The sequence below is a fragment of the Mus pahari genome, chromosome 10 (genome assembly GCF_900095145.1).
Source record: "Mus pahari chromosome 10, PAHARI_EIJ_v1.1, whole genome shotgun sequence".
Lineage (NCBI taxonomy): Eukaryota > Metazoa > Chordata > Mammalia > Rodentia > Muridae > Mus > Mus pahari.
The window spans coordinates 67,845,955-67,872,128 of record NC_034599.1 but is presented as its reverse complement, the minus strand read 5'-3'; the positions used below and the strand labels follow the sequence as shown (position 1 = coordinate 67,872,128).

Sequence of the window (26,174 nt, the reverse complement as noted above, 5' to 3'; positions counted from 1 at the left end):
GAAAGAAAGAAAGAAAGAAAGAAAGAAAGAAAGAAAGAAAAAGAAAAAAGATGAATTGCTTCATTCAGAGTGCCAAGTTCTCTCCTGTGATGTTGTAAGTTACATGATGCACGCCAATGTGAGGAACAGGTATAAAAGCATCAAACAACCTGACACCACTTTTACCTTGATTATATTTGTTTGTGCATAGGTGTGCAAGTGGACAGCTTGTGGTTGTGGGCTGGCCAGCCCACCTCTCTCATCCACTACTCTTCACTGTAACGACACCTAACTACTTCACTGCTGGTTTCTACTTTTCTTCTTCTCCTTTGCTTTCTGAGGCAGGGGATCACTAAGTAGCACACGCTAGTCTTGAACTTGGCCTGATTCATACTGCCTAAGTTCTGGAGTGCCAGGTTAGGATTACAGTGTGCGTGTGCCCTCACGCCTATTAGTTATTTTTCAATGTTTAATTAATACATACCTTGAAATCTAGAAAAGACTCTTGTTCCTGCTTGCACTGTGAGAGATAATCCTTTACACCATTCAGCTCATCTTCGTGGGTCTTTCTGACTAACTGCTGACGCTTCTGAATCTGGATTGTGCCTGAAAGGAAAAAACATTATAAGGATAACATAACTGCTGCTACTAGAAAATAAATACACAGCACACTCGGCCTACACCAGCTCCTTAACTAGGGCAAGGACATTCTTTACCCTAAAACATTCATGGTATCTGTCATTCCTCAAACAACAGTGGATGCTAATGCACAGGACAAGCAGGTTAATGATGCAACTTAATTCATCCAGCATGCCCACAGGAGCATTTAAGTAGTTTACTACCCTCCCAAAGAAAAACACAGGCCACTCTAATAACCCACCCTCCCCCCAAAAGCCACTTCTCATCTTGCTATACCAACAGTACTCAGCTTTGAGATTGCTGAAGTAAAGTGTTTCAACCTCTTTAAACAGAAAAGTAAAGCATCGGTGGAGTTCTTTTCCTACAGGTTAAGAGTCAAAGAAAAATAAAAATGTATGTTTCTTAATAATTTGCCTACAGGCTACAACTCAAACATTGAAATATAACACACGGAATGCCTAATTAAGAACACCCATCATTCTCAAAGTCAATTTTCTATTTTATTTATTTTAATTTTTAAAGACAGGGTGTTAAGTCATCTAGGATAGAGTCCAACTCCCTATTTACCTGAAGATGATCTTGAACTCCTGATTCTCCTGTCTCTACTTTTTTTGTTTTTACGAGACATGGTGTTTCTGTATAACTGTTCTGGCTATCCTGGAAATCTTTTGTAGACCAGCTGGACTTGAACTTACAGAGCTCCACCTGCTTTTGCCTCCTGAGTGCTGGGATTAAAGGCATGTACCACCACCACCACCACCACCTGGCAAAGAGGCTTTTCATTTGTTTTTGAGACTGAGTCTCTTGCAGACCAGCTGTCTTATAGACCCCCAAAGCCAAAAATGTATTAGGAATTCTGCAATAGAGCAAGCCAGTGGAAGAGCCTCTAACTACCATCTGCAAAGCCCTCAGGTGGTCACCCAGTACTAGGGCAATTCCTTCATATTGGACCTTAAATTCAAAATGTTCTTTTGCCAAGACAAGCTGTTTGCATGCTCCTGCTACATGTATCATACATGAAAGAAAGAAAAATACTACCACTAAACCAAAAAGCATATCTGACAACTAGTGGGTATACCAGTGCATGCACAAGTTTAAACATAGGATGTAACCATCCCTTTTAATTCCTTCTATAGGTCTTGAAACCCAATTTGAACATCACTTAACAACCTAGGAGTGGAGATTCAGCTGAGTTGTAGAAGGCCTAGCACATCATCTAGCTACTTCACTGTCTAGCAGGACTCTCCCACTAAGGAACCGTTTACTTCCAACGTGAAGCAGCTAGCACACTTTCTGAATGGTTGATAGACTACCAAACTAAAACTCTAAGCTGGAAACCACAAGTGCCCTCCCTGTTCTCACCTCTCCCTTGATCCTTCACCCTAATCCCCAAGGCCTGCCTTCAGCACCAGTGTACAGATTACAAAACCCACAGCAGTTCCAGCTGGCCGCTAGCTTCTTTTATTTTTACCTTTTTCTTTTCAAAACAGTTGTTTTCAGTTGCTCCATAAATCAAACTTTCTTACTCAGCATCCTAAACTGTATTCAGACACCAGAAGAGGGCATCAGATCCCATTAGATGGTTCTGAGCCACTATGTGGTTGCTGGGAACTAACTCAGGACCTCTGGAAGAGCAGTCAGTGCTCTTAACCACTGAGCCATCTCTCCAGCCCCCTTAAAGACATCTTTTATCATTAATCTAGGTAAATTTTGTTTCCAAAAGGGGTTATAGAGTTGCCATTGCTTTAATGGTCTGCTTTCCCTCCTGCATGTCTTAAGCTTACTAAAAGCCCATTCAAGGATGACTGAGTAAGTTGATATAGCCATGGATTTCAATGCCTCTTTGTGCTGTGTAACTTCTCATCTAGTTACAGTTACATCCTCAGAATGGCTGGACAACCTGTCAACACTGTCTACCAAAGTGTGGAGAGATGAGCAAGGACAGAGAAGCACTTCAAACATTAATTTGGTGTTAGCTTTCTTATAGATTATTTATCTTCTCTGCTAATTTTTTTCTTTTTCCAAAAGTTCAGAAGCACTTTTAGAATCTGAATCACGTCAAACAGCTAGAGTACAGTGTGTCACTATCTTTTGCTTTCTCTTCTAGTACAGACAGGAAACCCCACAGTTATACAGAGCCAAGGCTGGCTGGCTGTGTTCTAGTAGACATGGCTGCTTATGGATACAGATCTCAGAGAAGCTATGTTAGCATGGAGCTCACTGAGAATACTGAGAGGTCACTGAGTCAGGACTTAGATATGGAACTCATTTCATATACTGCATCATCCAGGGTTCCCACACTATGATAAGGCTAAGACTAAAAGTTACAGAAAGGAAGGCAGTGTGTTAATTTTGTTAATTTAGTTTTAGAAGGACTGTTCCAAACTATACTATCTTAAAAAAAAATTCCAAAGTCATGCAAATTGTGAGATTTTAGTGCAGTCTGTATTAATATTCAAGTTAATAACCAACTGTTGGCTTTTAGTAAGAAAAAAAGATTTTAGACCTTTTCCTTTGTTTCCTTCATTTTTACCTGTAGAGGGCAAAAATATACTCAAAACCATTGATAAAATTTGTGTCTGAGAGCACATCACACTACTGTGGCTCTAGTAAGTACTCAGCAGGACACACATGGGCAGGCCTCCCCACAGGCCCAAATACCACCCCAAGCTGAACACAGGAAACATCAGTCAGCAACTTTGACTTTAGCAAGTATGGGCTGCCCCATCATCTTATTCCAATATCATGCTCTATCAAATACCTTTGAAGAATGTACTGTTGGAAAGAACCATTAAAACAGAAGATTAAAGTATAGGTTATATAGACCAAGAAAAGGAATAAATCTAAAAGTAGTTTATATAAGCAAGCTAAGAGTGTTCAGGTTGCTGGTATGATGGCATAGATAGACTTTAGTCCAGCACTTGCGTGGCAGAGGCAGATGGAGCTCTGTGAGTCTGAGACCAGCCTGGTCTACAGAGTGAGCTGCTACATAGTGAGTTCCTAGACAGCCAGGGCTTTTTCAGACAACAACAAAAGAGTTGTGAACTTGACAAGATTTAAGACATTGACTTCTCAAGTATACAATACCTCTCTGGCCAGGCAGCACAGGTCTATAACCTCATCACTCACGAAGCCGAGTCAGAGCTCGCCCTGGGTTACACAGTAAGACCCTGTTTTAAAAGCCATAGATAGATAGATAGGTATATAGATGGATGGACGGATGGAAGACCCTGTTTTAAAAGCCATAGATAGATAGGTGGATGGATGGATGGATGGATGGATGGATGGATGGATGGATGGATGTAAAGCCCTACTTCAAAAATCAGTCTGACCCCAAACTCAAAACCCTCTGCCTGTACCTGGGTAAAGCCATTTAACACCACACCCAGCACCTTCAGATCTTTCTTTTATTCATGTTTTGCCAGCATGTGTGTCTGTGCACTATGTGCATGCAATCAATGCCCTAAAAGGTCAGAAGAGGGCCGCTGGAATGGCAATGGCTATGAAATAGCCAGCAGATGGGTTTGGTGCAGGAGATTGAAACTGGGGTCTCTGAAGAATAGCCTAACCAGTACTCTTAACCACTGAGCCACCTCCCCACCCCCAACTTCAGATTTGTAATTTCCAGTCTTCTTACTTAAAAAAAAAATACATTACACAAATATGTATGTTACTAGTCCTTATTTATACTTGAGATTCTGATAATGTAGGAAGATTATAGGTTGGAGACCAGCCTGATCTTGTCTCCAAAAAAACAAAAAAGGAATGTTAATGTTTTGGTTTGGAACAGGGTCTCGCTATGTTGCCCAGGCTAATCTCAAATTCTGCAGACTCAGTAATCCTTTACTTGTGCCTCCTGAGTAAAGTAGCTGACTGTAGGTACAGGCCACAGTACCCAACACTGACCTTTCTATGCCATCTTGCCTTGCTGCTATATCAAGTGGCTTCGGCACAAGGTGTTTCCACTCACTCACCATAGAAATGTCCAAATCCCATGCTGACAGCAACCACCAAGGCCAGGATAACACACTTGTTGAGACCACCACTAAAGTGGTGTTTACTTGACTCCTTGGAGGGCTCATCTTCTGGCTCAGCGAGTGGAGGCTCCTCAGACTCTGAGATAGAAATGGTCTTCTTCCTGTTGCGGCGGCGTCTAGGAGCGGGGCTGGGCTCGTGGCTGGTGTCATCGCTACTGGATTCCTCATCACTAGGCTGAGATGAAAAGACTAGTTTAAAAAGAAAAATGTTGATATTTAAGTACACAGTATCAGAAAAGCCTTGCCAGTAAATATGCCAATAATCAATGCTAGCCTTTCATGCCCTTTAACACAAGAAAGCCAAAAAGAGAAACACAAACAAGAGCACACTGTTCATTTACCAACACCAGATCAAACCCAGGCAGAAACAAACATTTCAGTTAAGGAAAAAAGAAACCCTGTCTTTTCATTCAACTTCATTGTTTACTTGAGGGGACAGAAAGTGTGAAGTACTTCTGGTCTCTTACAACAGGTCCCTACCCCACTGTGCGGGTCCAGAGCACCACAGTCCACACAGTTCCTGAAGTCAGGTGAACCCCTCCCTTCTGCAGCCTCTCTTACCAGAAGGTTGTGGATTGCACCCTCTAGTAAATATGTCTGCCTGAGGAAGTGACACAGCAGCTCTTCCTCCGTGCTAAGGCACAGTCTGTGCTGCTCCTTCACGGAAGAAATGACAACTGCACAAAACCATCTCCAGTCCAGGAACAATCCTCGGAGATGCCACTGGCAGCTTTTTGCACATGTCACCACCCCTTAATTCCATCCCATACTTCAATGAATTATAGACAAGAAGACTTAGTAATAATCTCTATAGGTCAGTTAGAGGTAAAGCGAAGATGTGAACTTGAATTTAACAAAGTTCCAAAACAGCACACTCATGCAACCAACAATGCCAGTCTTTTAGAAAACAGGCTGTCCATGCCACGGAAAAGCTGGTGTCTACATCAGGCAATGCTTTCTAAAGATCAAGCGTGGAAAATGTAGTTCACGTTCACATGACAACAGAGACACCATCACTACTGAAAGAACGCATATCCTAATGCTTAGTGACATGGAAGCCACTGAGAGGTAGCATGTAACTGGTTATTCTTGATCACTAGTTTTCCCACGATGCCACTGCCTCAGCTGTGACGTACATTTCTTAGAATGAGAAGAAGACTTAAACCAAGCATTACACGATATAAAGGCATCCAGATCACGGCTGGGATACTGAAGTAATAATACTTTCTGACAGAAGCACACCGTGTCAATGTAAAAGCAAACTTTTCTCCAAATCTCTTAAAAATGTCTCCAAACCTACAATGCATATTGCCTTCATATACATGAACAAACCACCTCATAGATATTAACTACTTAATGCTTCTTCTATCTTTAACTCATACATGTAATGGTGGAAGTATTTGGATTTCTAAGTTTCCTGTACAGCATAATGGCCCACAATCTAAGCAGCACGAAATGCAGAGGCATGCAGTAAGCTTAGCCAGCCTGTGTGAGGGATCTCTTAGACCAAGACTCTCCAAAACACTCAACATTTCAATAGGAAAGTGACTAGCCCAGCTCCAGAAGCCGAGAAGCCGCCCAGCTCAGCGTCGGTCACACCACCTTGGAGAGCAAGCTGGCTAGGAACACGTAGTCTCAGCTGATCATCCCATCCCCTTAAGCATCCAGGAATCTTCCACAGCTTCTCCCACCACCTTTCTTTTGTGAATAAATAAGAAAAAAAGATATATAAAGCTTCATTATAAATAATAAAGGAAAAAAACTAAAAATACAACTTTCACCAGTTAACATTATTATCTATATGAGATTAAAATCCCATGACTAGCTAGCGCTTCTCGGCCTTTTGGCTAAAATCAAGTGTAAAATCCCACTCATTAGAAACATACACAAGAACTTCACTACAGCAATCACCTTTGCCTTCTGGGTAGGAGGGTTGGTTGGCCAATGGAAGGCAGTAGTTTTCTTAAACAAACAAAAGCTGCATACCTATTAGAATCACACAAAAACATGAAGCTGAAAAGCTGTAAGGAAAAAGAGAATGGAAGAGCAGACCAGAGTAACTAAGGAGACACAGCGTCTAATGATGCCTGACTCTGTAGCTTGTTCAGTGTAGCCTAAAATTTATCATTAACATGGTCTTTATATAAGCAATTTTGATGGGCTGGATTGCAATAGGTTTTAAAAAATGCTTAAATTGGGTGTGGCCATACACACCTGATACCAGCACGCAAGAAACAGAGACAAGTCAATCTCTATATAAATTTGAGGTCAACCTGGTCTATAGCAAATTCCAGGCCAGCCAAGGATGATACATCATGGGACCCTGTCTCAAATTAAAACACACATACACACACATACACACACACACACACACACACACACCCTTAATATTTCTGTTAACTAGTTCTGAAACATTCTTTCTTTTTTTTTTTTTTTTTTTTTTTTTTTTNGTTTTTCGAGACAGGGTTTCTCTGTACAGCCCTGGCTGTCCTGGAACTCACTTTGTAGACCAGGCTGGCCTCGAACTCAGAAATCCGCCTGCCTCCCGAGTGCTGGGATTAAAGGCGTGCGCCACCACGCCCGGTTCTGAAACATTCTTAGCTCTTTCATAGAGGAGATCAAGCCAGAATCCTGGGCTTTCAGGTGCGGTTCCCATCAACAATGTGTACTGTTCCCTCACTGCGCCCTTCTGCTACACTCCTACCTGAGTCCATGTTTCTTAAGCCAGAGGCAGACAATTATAACTGAATAATAAATATATCAAAAGGGAGAAAACTGAACATGATAGAATTAGAAAATCCGAAAGGAACCCAACTGCACCGAGTGTGAGTTCACCGAGTGTAGGAAGGCCTTGACCTCTGTTCCAAGGTCAACTGTACCAACTTTTTGTAAATACAGTCACACATCTGTATCCCAGGCTCAACAAAAGATGGATTAAAAATATTCAGAAGACACTCCTTCTGCTCTTAATACATACAGACTTATTACCATTCCCCAATAACTTACACAGCACTCATGCCAGACGTGAGTGTTACATGGGGACAGAGGATGTGGGTGTTTTGTAACATAATACCAGCTGAAGCAGGGAGACTGTCACAAATCCAAGGCTAGTCAAGGCTATACAGTGAGCTCCAGGACAGTGTGGACAGAGATATTATCCCAGAACAAACCAACAAACAAGCTAAGAAGCACAATGTGGCATTTTACTACCTTAAGTTGGAATGAAAAATGTCACTGTGTGATTCTGACTGCCAAATGTATACAAATTATTAAAAGATGGAAAAATGGGGGCTGGTGAGATGGCTCAGCAGGTAAGAGCACCCAACTGCTCTTCCAAAGGTGCAGAGTTCAAATCCCAGCAACCACATGGTGGCTCACAACCATCCGTAACAAATCTGTCGCCCTCTTCTGGAGCGTCTGAAGACAGCTACAGTGTACTTACATATAATAAATAAATAAATCTTTAAAAGAAATGGAAAAATATAAGGAGCTAACCCAAACTATATATCTTACCTTTTCATCAGATTAGGAAATTATTAAAACTGCAGTTCTAAATAGAGTCACAGGTCTCCACACTCCATCTTTAAATTATCACTGTGGGTTAATTAATAACTGAGTTAGCCACAGTCTTCTCTTTTGACACTTTCCAGGAACTTTATGTCGAAGTATTTTGTGTCTCTGAGAGATACTACATATTCAGAAATCAGAGGTTAAGAATTGTAGAAGAGGCTGGGTGGTGGCAGCACAGGTCTTTAATCTCAGCACTCAAGAGGTAGACGTAGGCAGATCTCTGAGTTCAAGACCAGCTTGCTCTACAGAGAGCAAGTTCCAGGGCAGCCAGGGCTACAGAGAAACCCTGTCTGGAAAAAAATTGTGGAAGCTGGGAATGATGGTACCTGCCTGTGGAACTGTTGCCAAGTCTGAGGCAAAGCCTGAGCTACACAGTGAGCATAAAAACAGCCAGAGTTTCAGAGCTAGACCCTGCTATACCACAATCAATTAATCACATATTAAAAGGCAAATGCACCTTTTGAGGATTTGAGACTTTAATAAACTGAATGTAGCATACTGCTTACTTAGCATGTGCAGTATCTGGGGTTTAGTCCCCAGTCTATCCCTATACACATGTATGCACACATAGGTACACACACACACTAATGTGCCAAAGAAAGAACACTGAGCTCAGCCATAAAGGCCAGAAAAACACTGTAACAAATTTTATCGTATTTTCTTGAATTTCAGAGAAATTATTTAAGACATTGAAAGCTGTAGCTAGAGAACAAGCCATTAAGTTAGAGGCTTCGCTGCTGCCAAGATCCATACCGGGTTCTGGCTGGCAGAAGGCATACTGGCTGCTGGATGAAGAGCCCATATTAAGGTCATCTGAGCTGGGCGCTTCTTGAATTGTAACTTCCTGGATCCCCATTTCTTCCAGCTTAGGTGGGTCAAGTGTAACAATATCCGAATCATCACTAGTAGTTCCGAAGTAGACATTGTCTTCAGGGGAAATTGCTTCCCCCACCTACAGAACCAAAGTTTACAGGCAGTAAGCTTAGTCATTTTGAGTCTTATATTTTCTTCACAGTTCAAAATATACGACACCTAGTGTTATTCTTTTTGTATTCTCTCCCCTTTCCTTCCCTTTTCTTTTCAATACTGGGGATGGACCCCAGGGCCTTGAGCACGCAGTGCTTCTGGTCTACCACTGGACACCTCCCCTAGCCCTTAGAGAAGCAATTTCTATCCAACAGTAAAGGATTATGTAGTCACAGGCTCACTTGCTTTATGTTGGAGACCTCAAAGCCATCCATGATGCTAAGAATGAAATGAGACGACTGTCTGTCTCCTCCCACTATTCTTCAGAAACTGAAGAGACTGCTCAGCTCTACTATGACCACAGGACACCAAGAATTCACTTACTTCAGCAGTCCTGAGTTTGCTGGCACAAAATACTACCTCCAGGGAGTATGTGACAGACTGATTCAACAAATAGGCTATGTTCTACAGTTTGAACATGTCCCCTAAAATTCATTAAAACTTGGGCTAGCACATGCCTTCAATCTCAGCACTCAGGTGGCCCTCTGTGAGTTGGAGACCAGCCTGGTCTACACACTGAGTTCCAGGACTGCCAGGGCTATGTAGAAAGACCCTGCAAACAAAACAAAAACAAAAACAAAACCCCAACAAGCACCATGAAAACTCAATGAGCTCTGAGGAGATGAGGGGGTGCTGTTTGAAGAGGCACATAGCACAGTGCCATTCAGTCATTCCCTTCCTCTGTCATCCAAAGACATTGCATTTTTTCCCTACAGAGAATGTGGCAAAAGGTACAATCACCACACACCAAACCAGCTATTAGCACCTTCTTCTTGAACTTCCTAGCCTCCAAAAATAAACTATTTTTAGTAATACACTTGACAGTAAGACCTCTCCACCTGCTGAACCACCTCATCAACCCTGAGCTTTATTTACTTTGTGTCTGCTTAAGTTATGCACATGTCTATCTGTGCACAGAGGCCAGAGGAGGGCATCAGATCCGTAGAGCTGAAGTTACAAGTGTTTGCAGGACACCCAGATTCTTCCACGTGTGCTGAGACCTGAACTCGGGCTCTCAGGATTGAGTAGCAGATATTCATAGTCACTGGGCCATGTCTCCAGGCCCTTCCAGAAAAGAATTAGTCTTTATGTCACCCATTCTCAGCAGGAAGGGACTACAATACCGTGGAAAGATTATGCTGCCAAGTAGCTGTATTCAAAAGACAACCACAACAGCCAATATTTAATTTGTTATCAAATGTAAAAGTTAACCTTCATTTTAGACATTCACTCAGTAAATTCTGAATATAATTCAAGAATAAAGTCTACTTCCAAAAATAATCACAATGTAGATTAAAAGAATAGTTTAAACTATCCTTAAAGTAGTTAACTAGATTAAACTAACAGATAAGCTAGCTAAATCAGAAGAGCTTCTCATATTCTAGTCACAGTCGGCTATGAGGGTAACCTAGGGGCAGACTCTCGCTTAGAGTCCTGTTCTGAAAACCCCAAAAAGTTAACTTTAACCTTAAAACTGACGGATTTTTTTTCACTAGATTTTCCTATAATTTCGGTAGGAATAGAATGCTTAGCTATAAACAGGAAGACAGTACTTATCAAACATCCACAGAACAGAATAAGTTTACCTCAACTGCTGACTTGGTTTCTCTCATTGATGACAACATGGTTTCTCCCACTGACAATGTGTTGTTTGCGGTGCTTTCTGGTATAAAACCAAAAACGTATGGTTATTTCTTTTGTTGAAAACACTTTAACTATGCAGCCTACATATCATTAGTCCCTCTGCTCTTGCTAGCAAATTTAATTACTTCTAAGTGTGAAGGGACAATTTCACACAGGGAATGTGACTCATTACAGACTCTCAGGTGTCAGCACCCTTCTAACTATTCTCAGACACTTGCTGGCAGGTTTTTGACGTAAACAAGTCCACTGAACATCTGGGGTAAGACCATTCCAATGGGAATCAAGGATGACATCCCCATCTCCAGGAAAAAAAAAAAAAAAACAGGAACTTAACTTACCTCCACCTCCATGCCCCACATAAAGAACGGTCAGCTCCTCCTGTTCTACTGAGGAACATTCTAGAGTCAGTCCACAGTTGTCATTGGCTGTAGCAGAATTCACGATCTCTATATCAGAACCCTAGGGGAAAGTGGTAATTATTAATTTAGCTATTGCCTCCCTAAGACTGGATTTGACCGATGATATGTAGAAAGTTCCTGATGCTACCACACTCTAAACAGTATCTGTCCTGACTAGCTTTGTTCAGCTCAGTCTATACGGGCCTGCAGGTTGAAGATTGCAAAATGGAGCCATAGCCTTCAAGTCAATGTCTGGCGAACACAAGATGATTGTGCTATTCAATGAGACTAAAGGCCAAACTCTGAGTCCTGAGTGTCTGCACTGAGGCTGAGAGAGCTCAGGAGTTAAGAGCAGCCCAAACTATGTAGTAGGCTCCATCCTGGCACAATTATACCCTGGCTCCATAAACAGTAACAAAAATGAAGGCTGATGGAGCTGGAGAGATGGCTCAGCAGTTTAGGACACTGGTTGCTCTTTCAGAGACCCATATGGTGGCTCACAACCATCTGTACCTCCAGTCCCAGAGAATCTGACACCATCCTCAACAACAAAGAAGACAGCCAGGCACATTCCTTTATCCCAGTGTTCAGAAAGTGAGGCAGAAGGATCAAGAGTTGGAGGTTCATCCTGGGCTGTGTGGTAATTTAGATAGGGGCTCTCCTAGTTACACAGTAAGACTCTGATCTTCCCTCCACACACACCCCCAAAATAGAAATGAAAAAAAAAAAAAGTCCCACAAAGGTCTTTAAAAATTACATAAGAGCCGGCCAGTGGTGGTGTACGCCTTTAATCCCAGCACTCGGGAGGCAGAGGCAGGCAGATTTCTGAGTTCAAGGCCAGCCTGGTCTACAATGTGAGCTCCAGGACAGCCAGGGCTATACAGAGAAAACCTGTCTCGAAAAAAAAACAAAACAAAACAAAAAATTACATAAGAATGTAGTTGTACCAGGCAGCACCTGACAAAGAACTTTGAGGCCCCCTCAAAGTTAAGGAAGTCAGGTAGAATAATGTAGAAGAGTCCAGCTATGATTTTCAGCAGTTCCCAAAATCCTGGATGCTACTCTCTGGAGAAGTTCACACTTCCTCTTGTTTATGAACAACTGCTGTCCTCACACATATAAATCTAAAATACATATTTTTTCTTATTAAGTTCTGTACTCCATGAAAAGAGGGTAATCAGGGCTAGATATGGTTCATGTTTCTAACCCCCATACCTGGGAGGCTGAGGCAGGAGGGCTGCCTTGAGTTTTAGGCCAGCCTACATGACAGAAGGAGACTTTCTCAAAAACAAAACAAAAGCCAGCCATACTAGCACACACCTATAATCCCAGCTCTTGGAAGAACCGCTGTGGATGTGAGGCCAGTACTGGGCAGCCACGGATACTCAGTGAGACTTGAATGTCTCAGTACAACTAAAAAACCCCACACCCTGGGTGCGCTGGCGCAGGCCTGTCAGCCCAGCCTGAGGAGGCAGAGACAGGAGGATTCCAAACTCAGGAAGATCAGCATGAGCTGCACACTGACTCTAAGACCACCTAGAGCAACTTATTAAGACCCTATGTCAAAATTTTGTCTGTTTAAAAAAAAAAAAAAAAAAACAAAAAACCAACCAACCCTAGGGCTGTATGTAGCTCAATGGTATTTAGCAGGCAAATTTAATATGGGTGAGGAAACAGTCAGCTACAGACAAAGGAAGCCATACTTACCTAGAAAACACTGAGCTTCATAAAGCAGTTTCTGTCACTGCTAACAACACATTGGAGAACATACCTCATGATTGATGACAGTCCAGCCACAAGATGAGTCACTGTCGCTGGAACTTTCAGACATTTTTCAGGTCTATAATAGAATGAAACATGTAAAACATTTTAAAATGTTTGTAAAAGCTCTTCCACCCAGCATAAAACCTCCAGGTAAAACTGAGACACCACCACAGGCTTCCCACACTGACCATACGACTGCACACCTATAAGATAAACCAAATCGTTAGGCTGTGGGAACCCCCGCGAGCTAAGGCGACCTGCCCAGCTGTGCTGCTGCGACCAACAGAAGTTGTATCTGAAAGGTGAAGAATAACTAGGATCCTGCTGGCAGATGGTTAATTGGGACCAGACAGCAGCAGTCTAAGTTCACTTTCAACCAGCAGTGAGCTGTGAAAAGCCCAAAAGGTCAAGCTCAAAAACACAGAAGTTTCAATTAAAATAGTTATTATCAATACCTCAATTGGCGGTTCCAAATCTAAGACACTGAGAAGGACCTCATTTTGTCCTGAAGCAGCACCTTGCTCAGTGCTGCCTGGTCGCTCTTCCATCTGGAAAGCTTTTACATTGCCACCTCCTGCAGGCTAGCCCAGGCTAGCCTTGAGATTATCCACCTCTTTAACTAGCTTCTGGCCATGCACAGACACTATCAAAGTGTTAGATCTAAGTTGAAGGCTGTGGTTCCAACACAACTGTATCCAGGGGCTAGGACGTAGCTCAGCTGGTAGGTGACATGCCTAGCTGGGTGTGTTTTCCAGCACCATGTGACTTAAACATGCTGGCACCCATCTGTAATCCTAGCATCTGAGGTAGAGTCAGAAGGATCAAAAGTTCAAGGTCACTGTGACTACCTGGTAGTAAGTTCCAGGCCAGCCTGGTATTCAAAACACTCTTAAGAAGTTGCCCCACCCTCTGTTCTGTTCTAAGAATAGATAGTCGGCAATGACCTTCCCAAGGCTCCTGGACAGCAGTGCATGGCACCCTTCAGTTCCAGGGCTCTGCACTAAGGAAGCTGACGTGGGAGAGCTTCCAACTGTAAACCAGCCTAGGATAGACAGCAATTACTTGAGGGGAGGGGGTGGCGGGGGCGGTGAGAGGCAGAAGGGAGGGAAGCAGGTAGCTCCCTTAAGCATCAGCCTCCATGGATTCTGTTGGTTTTAGCCTGTGACACCAGCACTTGAGTTCTATAGTATGAATTTGTCTCAAAATAACCAAAAAACATGTTCTGCAAGGGTAACTCAAGGGCTTCTGGGCATAGCCGTGCATGCCCTTAATCCCAGTATTTAGGAGGCAGAGGAAGGAGGATCTCCGTGAGTTCAAAGCCGGCCTGGTCTACAGATTGGGTTCTAGGACAGCCAGGGCTACATAGAGAAACCCTGTCTCAAAAACCAAATAAATAAATAAATAAACAACCAAACAACAACAACAACCACAACATCACCCAAAACAGACAAGTTACCTGGTGTGATGATGCCCTACATTGTCCCTAATAAGCTACATTTTACTATGAAGGAGGCAGGGTTTCCATTTCTGTATCTTCTAGAATTAGACATGAGTAAGAAGAATGGGGCACTATTATCTCACAATGCTGTGATTCTAACTGGACCACAGACTGAGGTAAAGGGGTAAAGGCCAATGCTGCAGGGCTGTCCATGAGTCCACTTGGATGCCTGTCCAGACTCTGACTGTAATCAGGCCTATAAGCCCAGCTATCCAGGAGGCCAAGAGAGAACAAGTTTAAGGCTAGCTTAGGCTAGAAGTGTGGGTACCAGATCAATCTGAGTAACCTTGTGGAGGTTTTTTCCCTTTTAAAAATTTAAGTATTTCTGCATGTGCATGTGTGTTGTGCCTGCATGCATGTGCATCACATGCAGGCTTGGTGCCCATATAAGTCAAAAGGTGTTGGGTTTCCTAGAACTGAATTACAAATGGGTTGAGAGCCACAATGTGGGTGCTGGGGACCAAACTGGGGTCTTCTCCATGGGCAGCAAGAGCTCTCAACCACTGAGCAATCTCTCTCTTTAAAATTTCCATACAAGCTAATATAAATGAGGGTTAGTGGCTGTGGTGTAATTTAGTGGTACAGCAACTACTTCAAAAATGTATCTGGCATTAGGTTCAACCCAATTCAGTTTGAGCATTCAAAACAAATTTGGGGAGGGGGGTGTCAGAGAGTAGCTGAGACATGTCTCACCGAAGCCACAGTTAGCCTAAATCTTGCTATATAAACTAAGCTAGCCTAGAATTTGGGACTTTCCTGCAGCAGCTTTCTCAGTACTGAGGCTATGTTACTTCTAACTCTAATTAAATAGCTGTGTTAATTAAAGGTATTCTTTGTGCTTATGTATGGTCATGGGTGCACATGTCTGTATGTGTCCCTGTATGCATGCACACACATAAAGATGCTAGAGGACAACAGTGGCAATCATTCCTTGTGTTTTTAAGACAGCTTCTCTTAGGGATAATCATGCACACCTTTAATCCCAGCACTCAGAAGGGAGAGGCAGGTGGATCTCTTTCAGTTTGAGGCCAGTCTGATCTACCTAAGCTGAGTTTCAGGACAGTCAAGGCTATAAAGTGAGATTCTCTCAAAAGGAACATGACAAGTAGGCCAGGCTGACTGACCAGCTGACTTCATCTGACCTATAAACAAACACATGCTGCCGTGCCACTGTCTTACATGGAAGATGGGTACCAAACTCAGGTCCTCACGCTTGCCTGACAGTACTTTAGTGTCTGAGTTCTCTCCAGCCCCTGTGTCTGTTTTGGAGACTGAGCCTTACTATGTAGCCCAGGCTGGCCTCAAACTCATAATCCTCCCTTCCTCCTTTCCCGAGTTCTGGGATGGCACTGGTTTGTCACCTGTCCCAGCCAGACATTTCACTTTTTTATTTTATTTGATATAATTACTGCAGGGGTTTGAAAGGTAGTTTATGTAAAATGAAAATGACTTCTTTTTTTTAATTGAGAAAAAAAAATGAGTGCTCTGAAGGCTAACGTGATTGCATGTATACTTTATTTCCATCAAATGTTTTTGAGCCCAGACTCAAGGCTGACCTGGCAGCTCAACAAAACCTGGTCTTCCTTACCTGAGAAGCAGCTAAGCATGGTGGCTGGGCCGGTAACCCAGCTCTGCTCCCCAACCAAGTGAGAAGACAAACTGTGGAACTGAGCTGGGGACTGAGACAGGAAGGAAGGAAGGAAGGAAGGAGGGAAGGAAGGAAGGAAGGAAGGAAGGAAGGAAGGAAGGAAGGAAGGGGAAGGCAAGGAAAGAAGGAAGGAAAAGAAAATGGAGAGACTCGAAGTCTGTGGGCCCATTTTTCCGTGCTGGGGAGTTAAGCTGAGGCCTTCCTTACAGATGCTAGGTAAGCCCCTCACACCAAGCTACACCTCAGGGGTTTTATTGTGCTATAGGCAGGATCTCACTTATCTTATCCAGGCTGGCCTGGAAATGATTCTACAGCCCAGGCAGGCCCTGAACTTTCTTTCGTCTTGACTGGGACTCTCCCATTCAGGGATTTTAGGCATGAGCCACCATGCCTGCCTGCCCTTAAAACAGACTGTTCTATTAAAACAACAACAACAACAACAAAACAAAACAAACAAACAAACAAACAAACACCTCAGACCTATAATCCTAATTACTTGGAGTCTGAGACAAGAGATCAATAGTTCCAACAACTAGGGTTGCATGCTGTCATATTCTAGCCTAGGATGTAACAAAGGGCAGGGGTGTCCTGGGAAGATGGCATACTCTCAGCTATTGCTCCAGAACTGTGCTTGCCTGCTTAATGCCATGCTCCCCAACATAATATGATGTTCATGGTCAGATCCCATGGAACTGGAATTCAAATAGCTGGGAGCTGTCATGTGGGTGCTGGGAATTAAACTTGGGTCTCTGGAAGAGCAGCAGGTTATGCTAACCACAGAGCCATCATCTCTCCAGCCCGCAATCTCTTCTATTGTGTTGGTCAGGGTGTCTCTTACAGCAAGTAAATAGGACACATACACACACAAAGGCCTGTGGTGGTGTATGCCTTTAACCCCAGCAGGAAGGTAAGCTACCTAGTTTTTGAGACCAGCATAGCAAGTTCTAGGCAGGAGTTGCACACTGACACCCTTTCTCAGAACAACAAAAGCAGTGTTTTTTTGTTTTTGTTTTGTTTCTTTGAGACAGGGTTTTTCGGTGTAGCCCTGGCTGTCCTAGAACTCTCTCTGTAGACCAGGCTACAGCTCCAGTGGTTTTTACTTTGATACAGGAGGGTCTCACTAACTTACCCAGGCCTGACTGGAAATTCTTCTGTAGCCCAGGCAGGCCTTGAACCATCTAACTGACTCAGACTCTCCTGTTCAGGAATCATGGGCTGCTCAAGAGATGTGGCTGCCTCTGCCTAGGCATGTGCCAACCGCCATAACAGAACCAATTTTAAGCACAGTGAAAGACACAAATTCAAGGAGTATTTTTTTCCCTTTAAAGTTAACGAAACTAACATGTTACCTTAAAGTTGTTTTGTTTTTGTTTTTGGTTTTCTTTTTTTTTTTTGGTTTTTCAAGACAGGGTTTCTCTGAATAGCCCTGGCTGTCCTGGAACTCACTTTGTAGACCAGGCTGGCCTCCAACTCAGAAATCCACCTGCCTCTGCCTCCCAAGTGCTGGAATTAAAGGCGTGCGCCACCACGCCAGGCTTTACCTTAAAGTTTTAACCACTGGATTTTTAGTGAGTTGAGTCCACATAGTACAGGATATAAGGTCCTTTCTCTGGTCATAGTAATCCTATCAGTGAGTGCAAAGACTCATCTCCGTAAAAAGCAGGCTCTCCTGGTTGAAATGCAGTAGAAAAGCACTGTCACTAAAAATAATGTAAGCCAGGCACTCCTGTCACACTATAATCCCAGTACTCAGGAAAGCAGAGGTAGGAGACTGCCCACAAGCTCCAGGCCAACCTGGCTACCGAGTTATAACCCTGTCTTTAATACAAGACAAAAAAAACCAAGTGTGGTCACACACAAATCTCAGCAAAGGAGAGGCTAGGACAGGAGGATCTGAAGTTCAAGGCCATCCCAGTCTATGTAGTGAGACTGGATGCTAACCTGACTACATGAAACTCGGCCTTTAAAAACAACAAAAAAGGGGGCTGGAGAGATGGATCAGAGGTTAAGAACACTGACTGCTCTTCCAGAGGTCCTGAGTTCAATTCCCAGCAACCACATGGTGGCTCACAACCATTCATAATAGGATCCAATACCCTCTTCTGGTGTCTAAAGACAGTCAAAGTGACACACACACATATACACACACACACATAGACACACACACATAAAATAAATAAATCTTTTAAAAACTAAAACAAAAATCAATTACAATATTTTTTAAAGAATAAATATAGTCCACCCATGTACTCCTGCTATATATACTAAATATACCTTTTCATCCAGAACATCATTTCTGCAAGAGAAATGTGGCAACACATCATTACTCTGTAAATTTCCTTCTATGATGTAACATCGCAAATTACGAAGCAAAAACCACTTTTGCTCTGATATCTGAAGTAAACAGCCTAAGCCACATCTTTTTTAAAGTGAGAAGACAATGATTCAAACAGCGAGGGGAAATCACCTAGAGCAGGGAGGCCCCCCTTTCACCAGCGCTCTGCAGTCTTATGAAATGTCCTGGCTGGCCAGGGCTGCTACTGTTTCGTTTTGAAAAAGCCTAAAAGAGCTAATAAATAAGGCTGAAGAGACAGCACAGTACTGTCACCCACATTAGATGGCTTATAAAAACTGCTTATGTTCTAGCTTCTGGGGGATCAAACACCTCTCATTTCCATAGGTAGGGAACTCACCTGTATATACCCAGAAACAGGAACTTACAGAGTAAAAAAAAGTACCCCCCTCCCATTTTAGTTAACTAATGCCTAAGATGGGCAGGCTGCACACTGCCCTTCCTGGGACACTGAGTCCAAGGTGGCGTCATCATTTTACCAATCTATCTGGTTTTGGCTTTGTTTCCTATCTTAATACTGTTCTCTCTTGTGTTCTCTCTCTCTCTCTCTCTCTCTCTCTCTCTCTCTCTCTCTCTCTCTCCACACACACACTATAATTGTATTTTTTAGATGTTCTCACAAAAGATAATTTACTCTTATTTTCTTACAGTTATGATCTAAGATAAACGAAAGAAAAGCTAATACAAGGATCTGTATTTTTTTTCTAGTTGCTATTTATTAGTTTATATCTGGTTACAAGGGAGAAGGGTCCCCACTGTCATCTAGTGGCACTAGGAGATGATATGGATCTTCCTATGCTGTCTACTAACTTCAAGAGTGGATACCCAACCACAGTACATTTTACACATCTGTTTTCTTTCACTTTCACATACCTGTATCACTTTGGTAAAGCCTTACAAATGAACTTAGAAATTTCTAAAACACTGCTTTACATTAATGCTCTGTATTAATTAACCTAACTTCAGGTCAACCTCAGAGTTAGATGCTAATGGATAACTGACTTTCCCAGAAGAAGGCATCTCTCCACCCCCACCCAGGGCTCTCACACCTGCCTGCCAGGAGGATTTCAGACTCAATAGAGTCTTGCTGCTCATGAGGGCAACATTAAAAAGAAGCCACTTTCTATGAAATCAAACAAAGGACCTCAACACATCTAACTGTGAGACCGAGACAATATGAAAGGCCCAACCACAGAGGCACCACTTTACAATTCCAGGTCTTTTAACCAGAAGAGCTAAGTCAGTGAGGAAGGGAACTAACTGGTCTTCAGACTAGAACACACTACACAGCTCTGCCTAGAAAACAAATGAAACCCTGGATATTTCTTCACCAAAATTATGCTCTAAAAGAATGTACATGGCACTGCCATCACGATGTGTATTCAGTTTCACATGTCACTTACAAAAGCCTGAGTCCCTCTTCCCAAGTCCACCTTGAAGGTACACAGGGGCTACTTCCAGCTTACCAATGGAAAGACTTGGTACCTCACATACTTGCTCATCACTGAACACTGTTTTCCTTTCCAAGTTCTCTGGAGCTCGTCGGCAATATGAACTCAAGAGCTGAGTCGGTCAGCGACACTCACTAAGAAAAATCAGACTTTGTTCTCATATAATGAAAGAGGAAACCTGCAACTCATGTTACTGACTTCCTAAAGATTCCACAGGAAACCCTACGAATCTTCAATGGTTTTTCACACATTAAATACCCTTCTAAATGCCCAAATAAAACAAAACAAAAATCCCTAAATATATTACATGCAATCCTTACATATTACAGGACTAATCTCTATCTCTGAACTCAAACTGAAAGATAATTTGATCCTATTTAATGGAGGAAGGCAAACAGTAAGCCCTGAAAGCAACCTCTTTACTGCCTTCATCTAGCCAAATCTGATGGTCCCTAAGAATAAAGACCTAGAGAAGGGGCAGTGATGGCCCTGAAGGCCACGTTCTTGACGTTTTCCAAACAACGACATGTGGATTTTTACGGTTAACATTCAAATAATTTAAAAAATACTTACGTTGGTTAAAAAATACAATTTCACCTATAATAGCAACACTGTGGAATTTGGCAGCTCAGACATATTAATCTAGTACAAATGCTTTTTATATCCTGTGGATGGACACAAAGCCTACATTAAACCAACACAAGATGGACTGGTGAGATGGCTCAGTGGTTAAAACCACTGACTGTTCTTCCAGAAGACCTGGGTTTGAGTCCCAGCATCCACATGGCAGCTCACAAACCCACACAAGACACATAGAACACAAGTAAAAGACAGAAAATATTGAAAAGAAACTGACATGTGGAGAAAAGCTCTCAACCAAAACAACTTAAAAAAAAAACTACCATCTAAAAAGCAATAAAGGCTGGCTCACACTGGCTCATACCTGTACTCAGAAGGCTAAGGCAGAAAATTGCAGCAAGTTCCAGGCCTTGGGCAGAGGAAGACCCTGTTTTAAAAAAGAAAACAAAGAATCCCAGAACTCAGAAGGTAGAGAGGGTGGAGGCCAGCCTGGTCTACTAGTACAGGACAGCCTGGGGTGTTTCACCAAGAAACCCTGTCTCAAAAAACAAAAACAAAACGGACCAGAGGTAGAACTCAAAGGTGGAGGCACAAAGCTGGGCTCACAGCCACCAAGCTGGGCGGCCAGAATTTGACCTCCAGGACACAATCACATGGTGAGTCTGAGATTCCCATAAATTATCCTTTCTTCTGTTTACATACAAAATAAAAATATAACCAAGGCAAAACTAATGAGAGTTACTTCTCCTAAGGTCGATAATGACAAAACACATTCACTATTCTTCCAAGAACAAAAGCAAAGATGTAGACTAATGAATTGTATAGTTTTATCTGTTCACACTGAATCTAACAAAAAAATTAAATATAGCTCAAATTATCAGACTTATAAAGTTTACTACTTAACTATCTTCAAACAGGGTCTGTTAGCCCAGGATGACTGTGAACTCCTGATTCTTCTTCCTACCTCCCACATGTAAGGATTATAGGCAAGTTCTATCACTCCAAACTAACTTCCACTTGTAAACGCTTACAAATAAACAAGCTGTTTTCAGCTGAGCATGATGGCCCAGGTCAGGACCAGCCAAGGGTACAGTAAGACTGTCTCCTGCCCCTCCAAATATTTTTTTGCATGTGGATTTATTAAAATAACCAAGATTGTCCAATCTAACTTGTGTCTTTGACGTTTGATTTTTGTTTTAGTTAACAACAGATCAAAAGATACATACATGCTAAGAATTAGTTACATACATGCTAAGAATTACTGTTAAAGATGCTTTTTATTCTTTCCAGACATGTAACTGGTCTCTTTCCCTTCTCCTCAAAGTAATTTCTATTTAAATTCATATATAGTTTGTGAATTCAGTGTAACTGTGGATTGTGCTTTGGTTTCTTTCTTTCTTTCTTTCTTTCTTTTTTTTCTTTTGTCTTTTGTTTTTGTTTTTGTTTTTCGAGACGAGGTTTCTCTGTATAGCCCTGGCTGTCCTGGAACTCAGAAATCCACCTGCCTCTGCCTCCCAAGGGCCAGGATTAGAGGCATGAGCCACCACTGCCCAGCTGTGCTTTGGTTACTTCTGTTGTTAATCAGTTTGTATGTGTTTTTTTTTTTTTTTCCTACTTCCTGGTTTGCTTTTTGCAGGTAAAGCCTGCCTGCCTCCTTAGTGAAGGGATCACAGGAATCACAGGTGTGCGCCACCCACCCAGCCACCCTGATTGGACTGGGTACTGCTTTGTCCTTTTTTTGAAACTGGATCTTGTTGTGTAGCCCAGACTGGCCTTAAATTTCCAATTGTTCTGCCTATGCCTCCTAAGCTATGTAACAGACCTAAGCCATTACTCTTTAACTTGTTTATTTACTTTTAGTTTTTAAGCCCAACACCCAGCCCCCCAGCCCCCAGCCCCCCGTCTCTATGCATCTGTGTTCGTATAGTGAGCAGCTTGTGGGAGTCAGTTCTCTCACCCCTGTGGGTTCCAGACATGAACCTCAGATGGCAGACTTGCTCAGAGAGTCCCCTTACCCAGGGAGACATCTTGCCAGCCCATTTACTTTAGAAAGTCATAGTTACTTAAAGAATCCAAAGATAATGGAGGCAAGAGTATCTAGAATTCAAGGCTACATAGCCAACTGGTAGCTGGCCTGGGCTACATGAGACACTGTCTTTATAGACTTCAGGGCTAAAGAAATAGCTCAGTGGTAGAGAACAAATACTAGGAGGCCAGTTCCCGACTCTTCTGGCCTCCACAGGCACTGCACACACAAGCTGTCTTTACAGCAGGCAAAACATACAAAAAGACATCTTAAAAAAAAAAAAAAGTGGTGGCATCCCCAGAAAACACAGTAAAGCAAGAGGTCAGATTAGTTTTACATCCTAGACACTCACCTTCATAACTAAATATCCTTAAAACTCCAATGGAAACACAACTGTCTATTCTTTGGCTTACAGCACAATACTTGTTCTAGGAGTTGTTTTGATCATCCTGGGGCTTGAACTCAGGGCCTCACATACATTAAGCAAGTCCTGTACCAAAGAACTACATTCTCAGACCTTTTCATACAGAAATATGGTCTCCACTATATTGCTCAGGTGGTCTCAAACTTGACATTCCCTGCTTCAGCTTCTAAATATCTGGGGCAGCCAGCCGTGGTGGCGCACGCCTTTAATCCCAGCACTCGGGAGGCAGAGGCAGGTGGATTTCTGAGTTCGAGGCCAGCCTGGTCTACAAAGTGAGTTCCAGGATAGCCAGGGCTATACAGAGAAACCCTGTCTCGAAAAACCAAATAATAATAATAATAATAATAATAATAATAATAATAAATATCTGGGGCACCACCTTTGACTGGAATTTCAACTTTGGTGTAACAGGGTTAAAACAGCATTTACAGCAGGCTCCATAGTACCCAACTAGGATCACAGTGCCTAGGACGCTTAGGCAAGAGAAGGTCTAGCCTGGGATATATTAGTATCAGGGCAGCCAGGGCTACATAGCAAGAAAAAAAAACCAAAAGCATTATTAACTCACCCTTAACAACTTTCTCAGTTCCCCTGTAACTTGAGCTTGTCAGAATAGCAAACTATTCACACCAGTTATACATGATAAATATCCCCTGAGAAATCTAAGGCCTATTAAGATTGGGATCTTAAAGTTAGTCGGTGCACTCGGAAGGCAGAGGCAAGCGAATTTCCGAGTTGGAGGTCAGCTTGGACTACAGAGCAAGTTTTAGGATAGGTGGGGATTCACAGAGAAAACCTATCTCAAAATACAAAAACAAACAACCCCCCGCCAAAAAAAAAGGCGAAAGAAAAAATATTGGGACTTTAAGATAGTTAGTGCTGACATTTCAAACATGATGTGACCTTGCTGGAAAGGTCTCATAGCACTCCTAACTGAGAGTAACAAACTGTTGCCCATTCTAGGGACAAGCAGCCCCATACAGCTAATAAAGCAAAAGTGGGAGAGGGCAGTGCATGACGGTTCACGCTTCAGGAAAACACCCCAGCTGGTTGCGGTCTAGAACTCGGGCGCTGCCCCTGGCAGAGTGGGGATAAATGAGAGGTAAACACAAACGACACACGCGCAGCTGCTACTTAGGACAAGCCGTCTGCCTGACAACCGCTGGGAAGGACCCGGAGGGGAAGAGTGAAGAACAGGCGGAGAAGAGGGGGGCCGGGGTGGACCGGCTTCGGGGCTGAGTAGGAGTATACTTCTGGGATGCACACTGCCACTTTTCTATTCCTGACACCTGGGACCTCCGGGCGGGCTCAGAGTGACGCACGCGGCATCTCAGCATATGGATGCAGCCGCACCTGAATCCCGGGGCGCCCAGCTCCGAGTTCGCGGGGCTGCAGCCTGCGAGCCCGCGCCTAACACCGGCCAGGTCGCGCCCTCCGCCCGAGGTCGCCCGAGGACCAAGGCGTCCACCAGGAGAAAGCCTCCCGGCGCTGCGCACGAAGGTACGAGTTGCAGCCCGCGGCCGCCCCATCAGCCCGACCTGCGCCCCAGGGTCTTACCCGAAGACAGCGCCTCTTCCGCCCGACCGCGCCAGCTGTCACCGTGGCGGCGTCCGCGCTCCAGACGCCAGTGACGCCTCATAAAAACAACAACCTGCTCGCGGGCGTCCGCAGCGGGGAAGCGGTGGCAGGCGCGGCGCAGCAAGGCATGCTGGGACGTGAAGTTCCTCCTGCGTCTCCTGCCAGCTTGTGGCGAGGAAAAAGAACTACGACTCCCGAAGATTCGTACGGCCCGCAATCCTGAGGCTGCCGGAAGCTGGGCGGAGCGCCCGCGGATCCCCACAACATCCGGGCTCCCACGCCTGCAGCCGGTTGCCACGGAGACGGGCTGCCACACTGGAAGACTGAGGGTTTCCACCCACCCTCTCCCTCCTCAGAAATTGTAGTTTACGCGACTCCGATCGTTCTGGCTTGCTGCTGCTTTCCATCGGTTCTGTAAGAAGACTGGGCCCTACGCCTTCGCCAGACTTCTATCAGGAAAGAATGGCTTTTGCCGAAGAGATTAAGGTGGCGAGAGAGACAAACTGCGACTTGGTGGGTTTGGGCGGAGAGCTAGATGCTTTTGAAAGTCGAATTCATAATAGTGTTTGAGGCACCATCTACTCCCACTCACTAGTCACCAATCTCTTATATTTATAAGTAAAAATGGACGATCCACAAAGTAATTATTCTGAAGGTGTAAAGGAGGCACCTCACTACAAATGATCTTTTGTCCAGGATGGTTTTTGTTTTGCATTATCTATTTGCAGTCGTGGGGATCGAACTCAGGGACTTGTGCATGGTAGGTAACTGCTGTTCTACTGAGCTACACCTCCCAGTCCTAGAACCTTCATATTTTTGTCATTTAGAGTATGCCTTGTCTAAAAGGATGGGAGAGGGAGAACATAGTGCACACACACCAGAGGAAAGTTACCTTTCCTCTGTCCCCTACCTGTCTACTGAGTAAACAATAAAGGAAACCATTCAACAAGCTGATGTTGGGCAAAAGCTAGTTCACAGTTAGATCTGATATTTGTGTTGCTGTAACTAGGGATTGAACCTCAAGCCTCACACACATTAAGAAAACCCTCTACAAAGGCGGTAGATCCCTAATCATTCGTTTTTGTTTGGGTGAGAGGGGAGGTTTGGGTGGTAGGTTTTTGAGACAGATCTTCTCAGAGTAACTCGGGCTGACTTTAAATTCTCTGAACTCCAAAACCCCTTGCCTTTATTTCCCAAGTATTAGGATTACAGGCCTAAGTTACCACACTCTGCTCTTACAACTCAGTGAACAGGCTAAAATTTAAATAACAAATCTGGTTTTACAGTGAGTGGGGTAAAGTGGTATTTACTTTGATTACTTATAAACATCTTCAATTATAATGGAGATTTAAAAAGATGTAAGGAGATAGCCTCAGTCCCCCTGACTTGGTAGTAGATAAGACATCTGGTGACTTGAATTATTGAAGTGACTTTTTAAAATAATTAAATCTAGGGCTCAAAAGCTGGGCGTGGTGGCGCACGCCTTTAATCCCAGCACTCAGGAGGCAGAGGCAGGCAGATTTCTGAGTTCGAGGCCAGCCTGGTCTACAAAGTGAGTTC

The 26,174-nt window shown here is 43.4% G+C and overlaps 2 protein-coding genes across 13 annotated transcripts in view; one reads left to right on the top strand and one right to left on the bottom strand.

The window, feature by feature from the left end:
• Ccpg1 (cell cycle progression 1) overlaps window positions 1-24,763 on the bottom strand; it is a 30,615-nt gene extending 5,852 nt beyond the window's left edge. For 2 of the 11 annotated variants that reach the window (XM_029542988.1, XM_029542994.1), the window contains exons 1-9: window positions 24,594-24,713; window positions 13,065-13,133; window positions 11,234-11,354; window positions 10,838-10,914; window positions 8,979-9,177; window positions 6,186-6,353; window positions 4,593-4,844; window positions 3,125-3,151; window positions 464-585 (exon numbers count right to left, since the gene is read on the bottom strand). In XM_029542988.1, coding sequence (XP_029398848.1) covers window positions 464-585; window positions 3,125-3,151; window positions 4,593-4,844; window positions 6,186-6,353; window positions 8,979-9,177; window positions 10,838-10,914; window positions 11,234-11,354; window positions 13,065-13,124 — 1,026 coding nt within the window. In that variant the 5' untranslated portion in view covers window positions 13,125-13,133; window positions 24,594-24,713. Of the gene's footprint in view, window positions 1-463; window positions 586-3,124; window positions 3,152-4,592; window positions 4,845-6,185; window positions 6,354-8,978; window positions 9,178-10,837; window positions 10,915-11,233; window positions 11,355-13,064; window positions 13,134-24,593 lie in introns of those variants that run through there. The other 9 variants (XM_029542991.1, XM_029542995.1, XM_029542989.1 and 6 more) reach the window with 6 other exon arrangements.
• Window positions 24,764-24,894: 131 nt separating this feature from the next.
• C10H15orf65 (chromosome 10 C15orf65 homolog) overlaps window positions 24,895-26,174 on the top strand; it is a 3,883-nt gene continuing 2,603 nt past the window's right edge. The window contains exon 1 of one of the 2 annotated variants that reach the window (XM_029543638.1): window positions 24,895-25,100. In XM_029543638.1, the coding sequence (XP_029399498.1) occupies window positions 25,077-25,100 (24 nt within the window). In that variant the 5' untranslated portion in view covers window positions 24,895-25,076. Of the gene's footprint in view, window positions 25,128-26,174 lie in introns of both variants that reach the window. The other variant, XM_021207814.2, reaches the window with a different exon arrangement.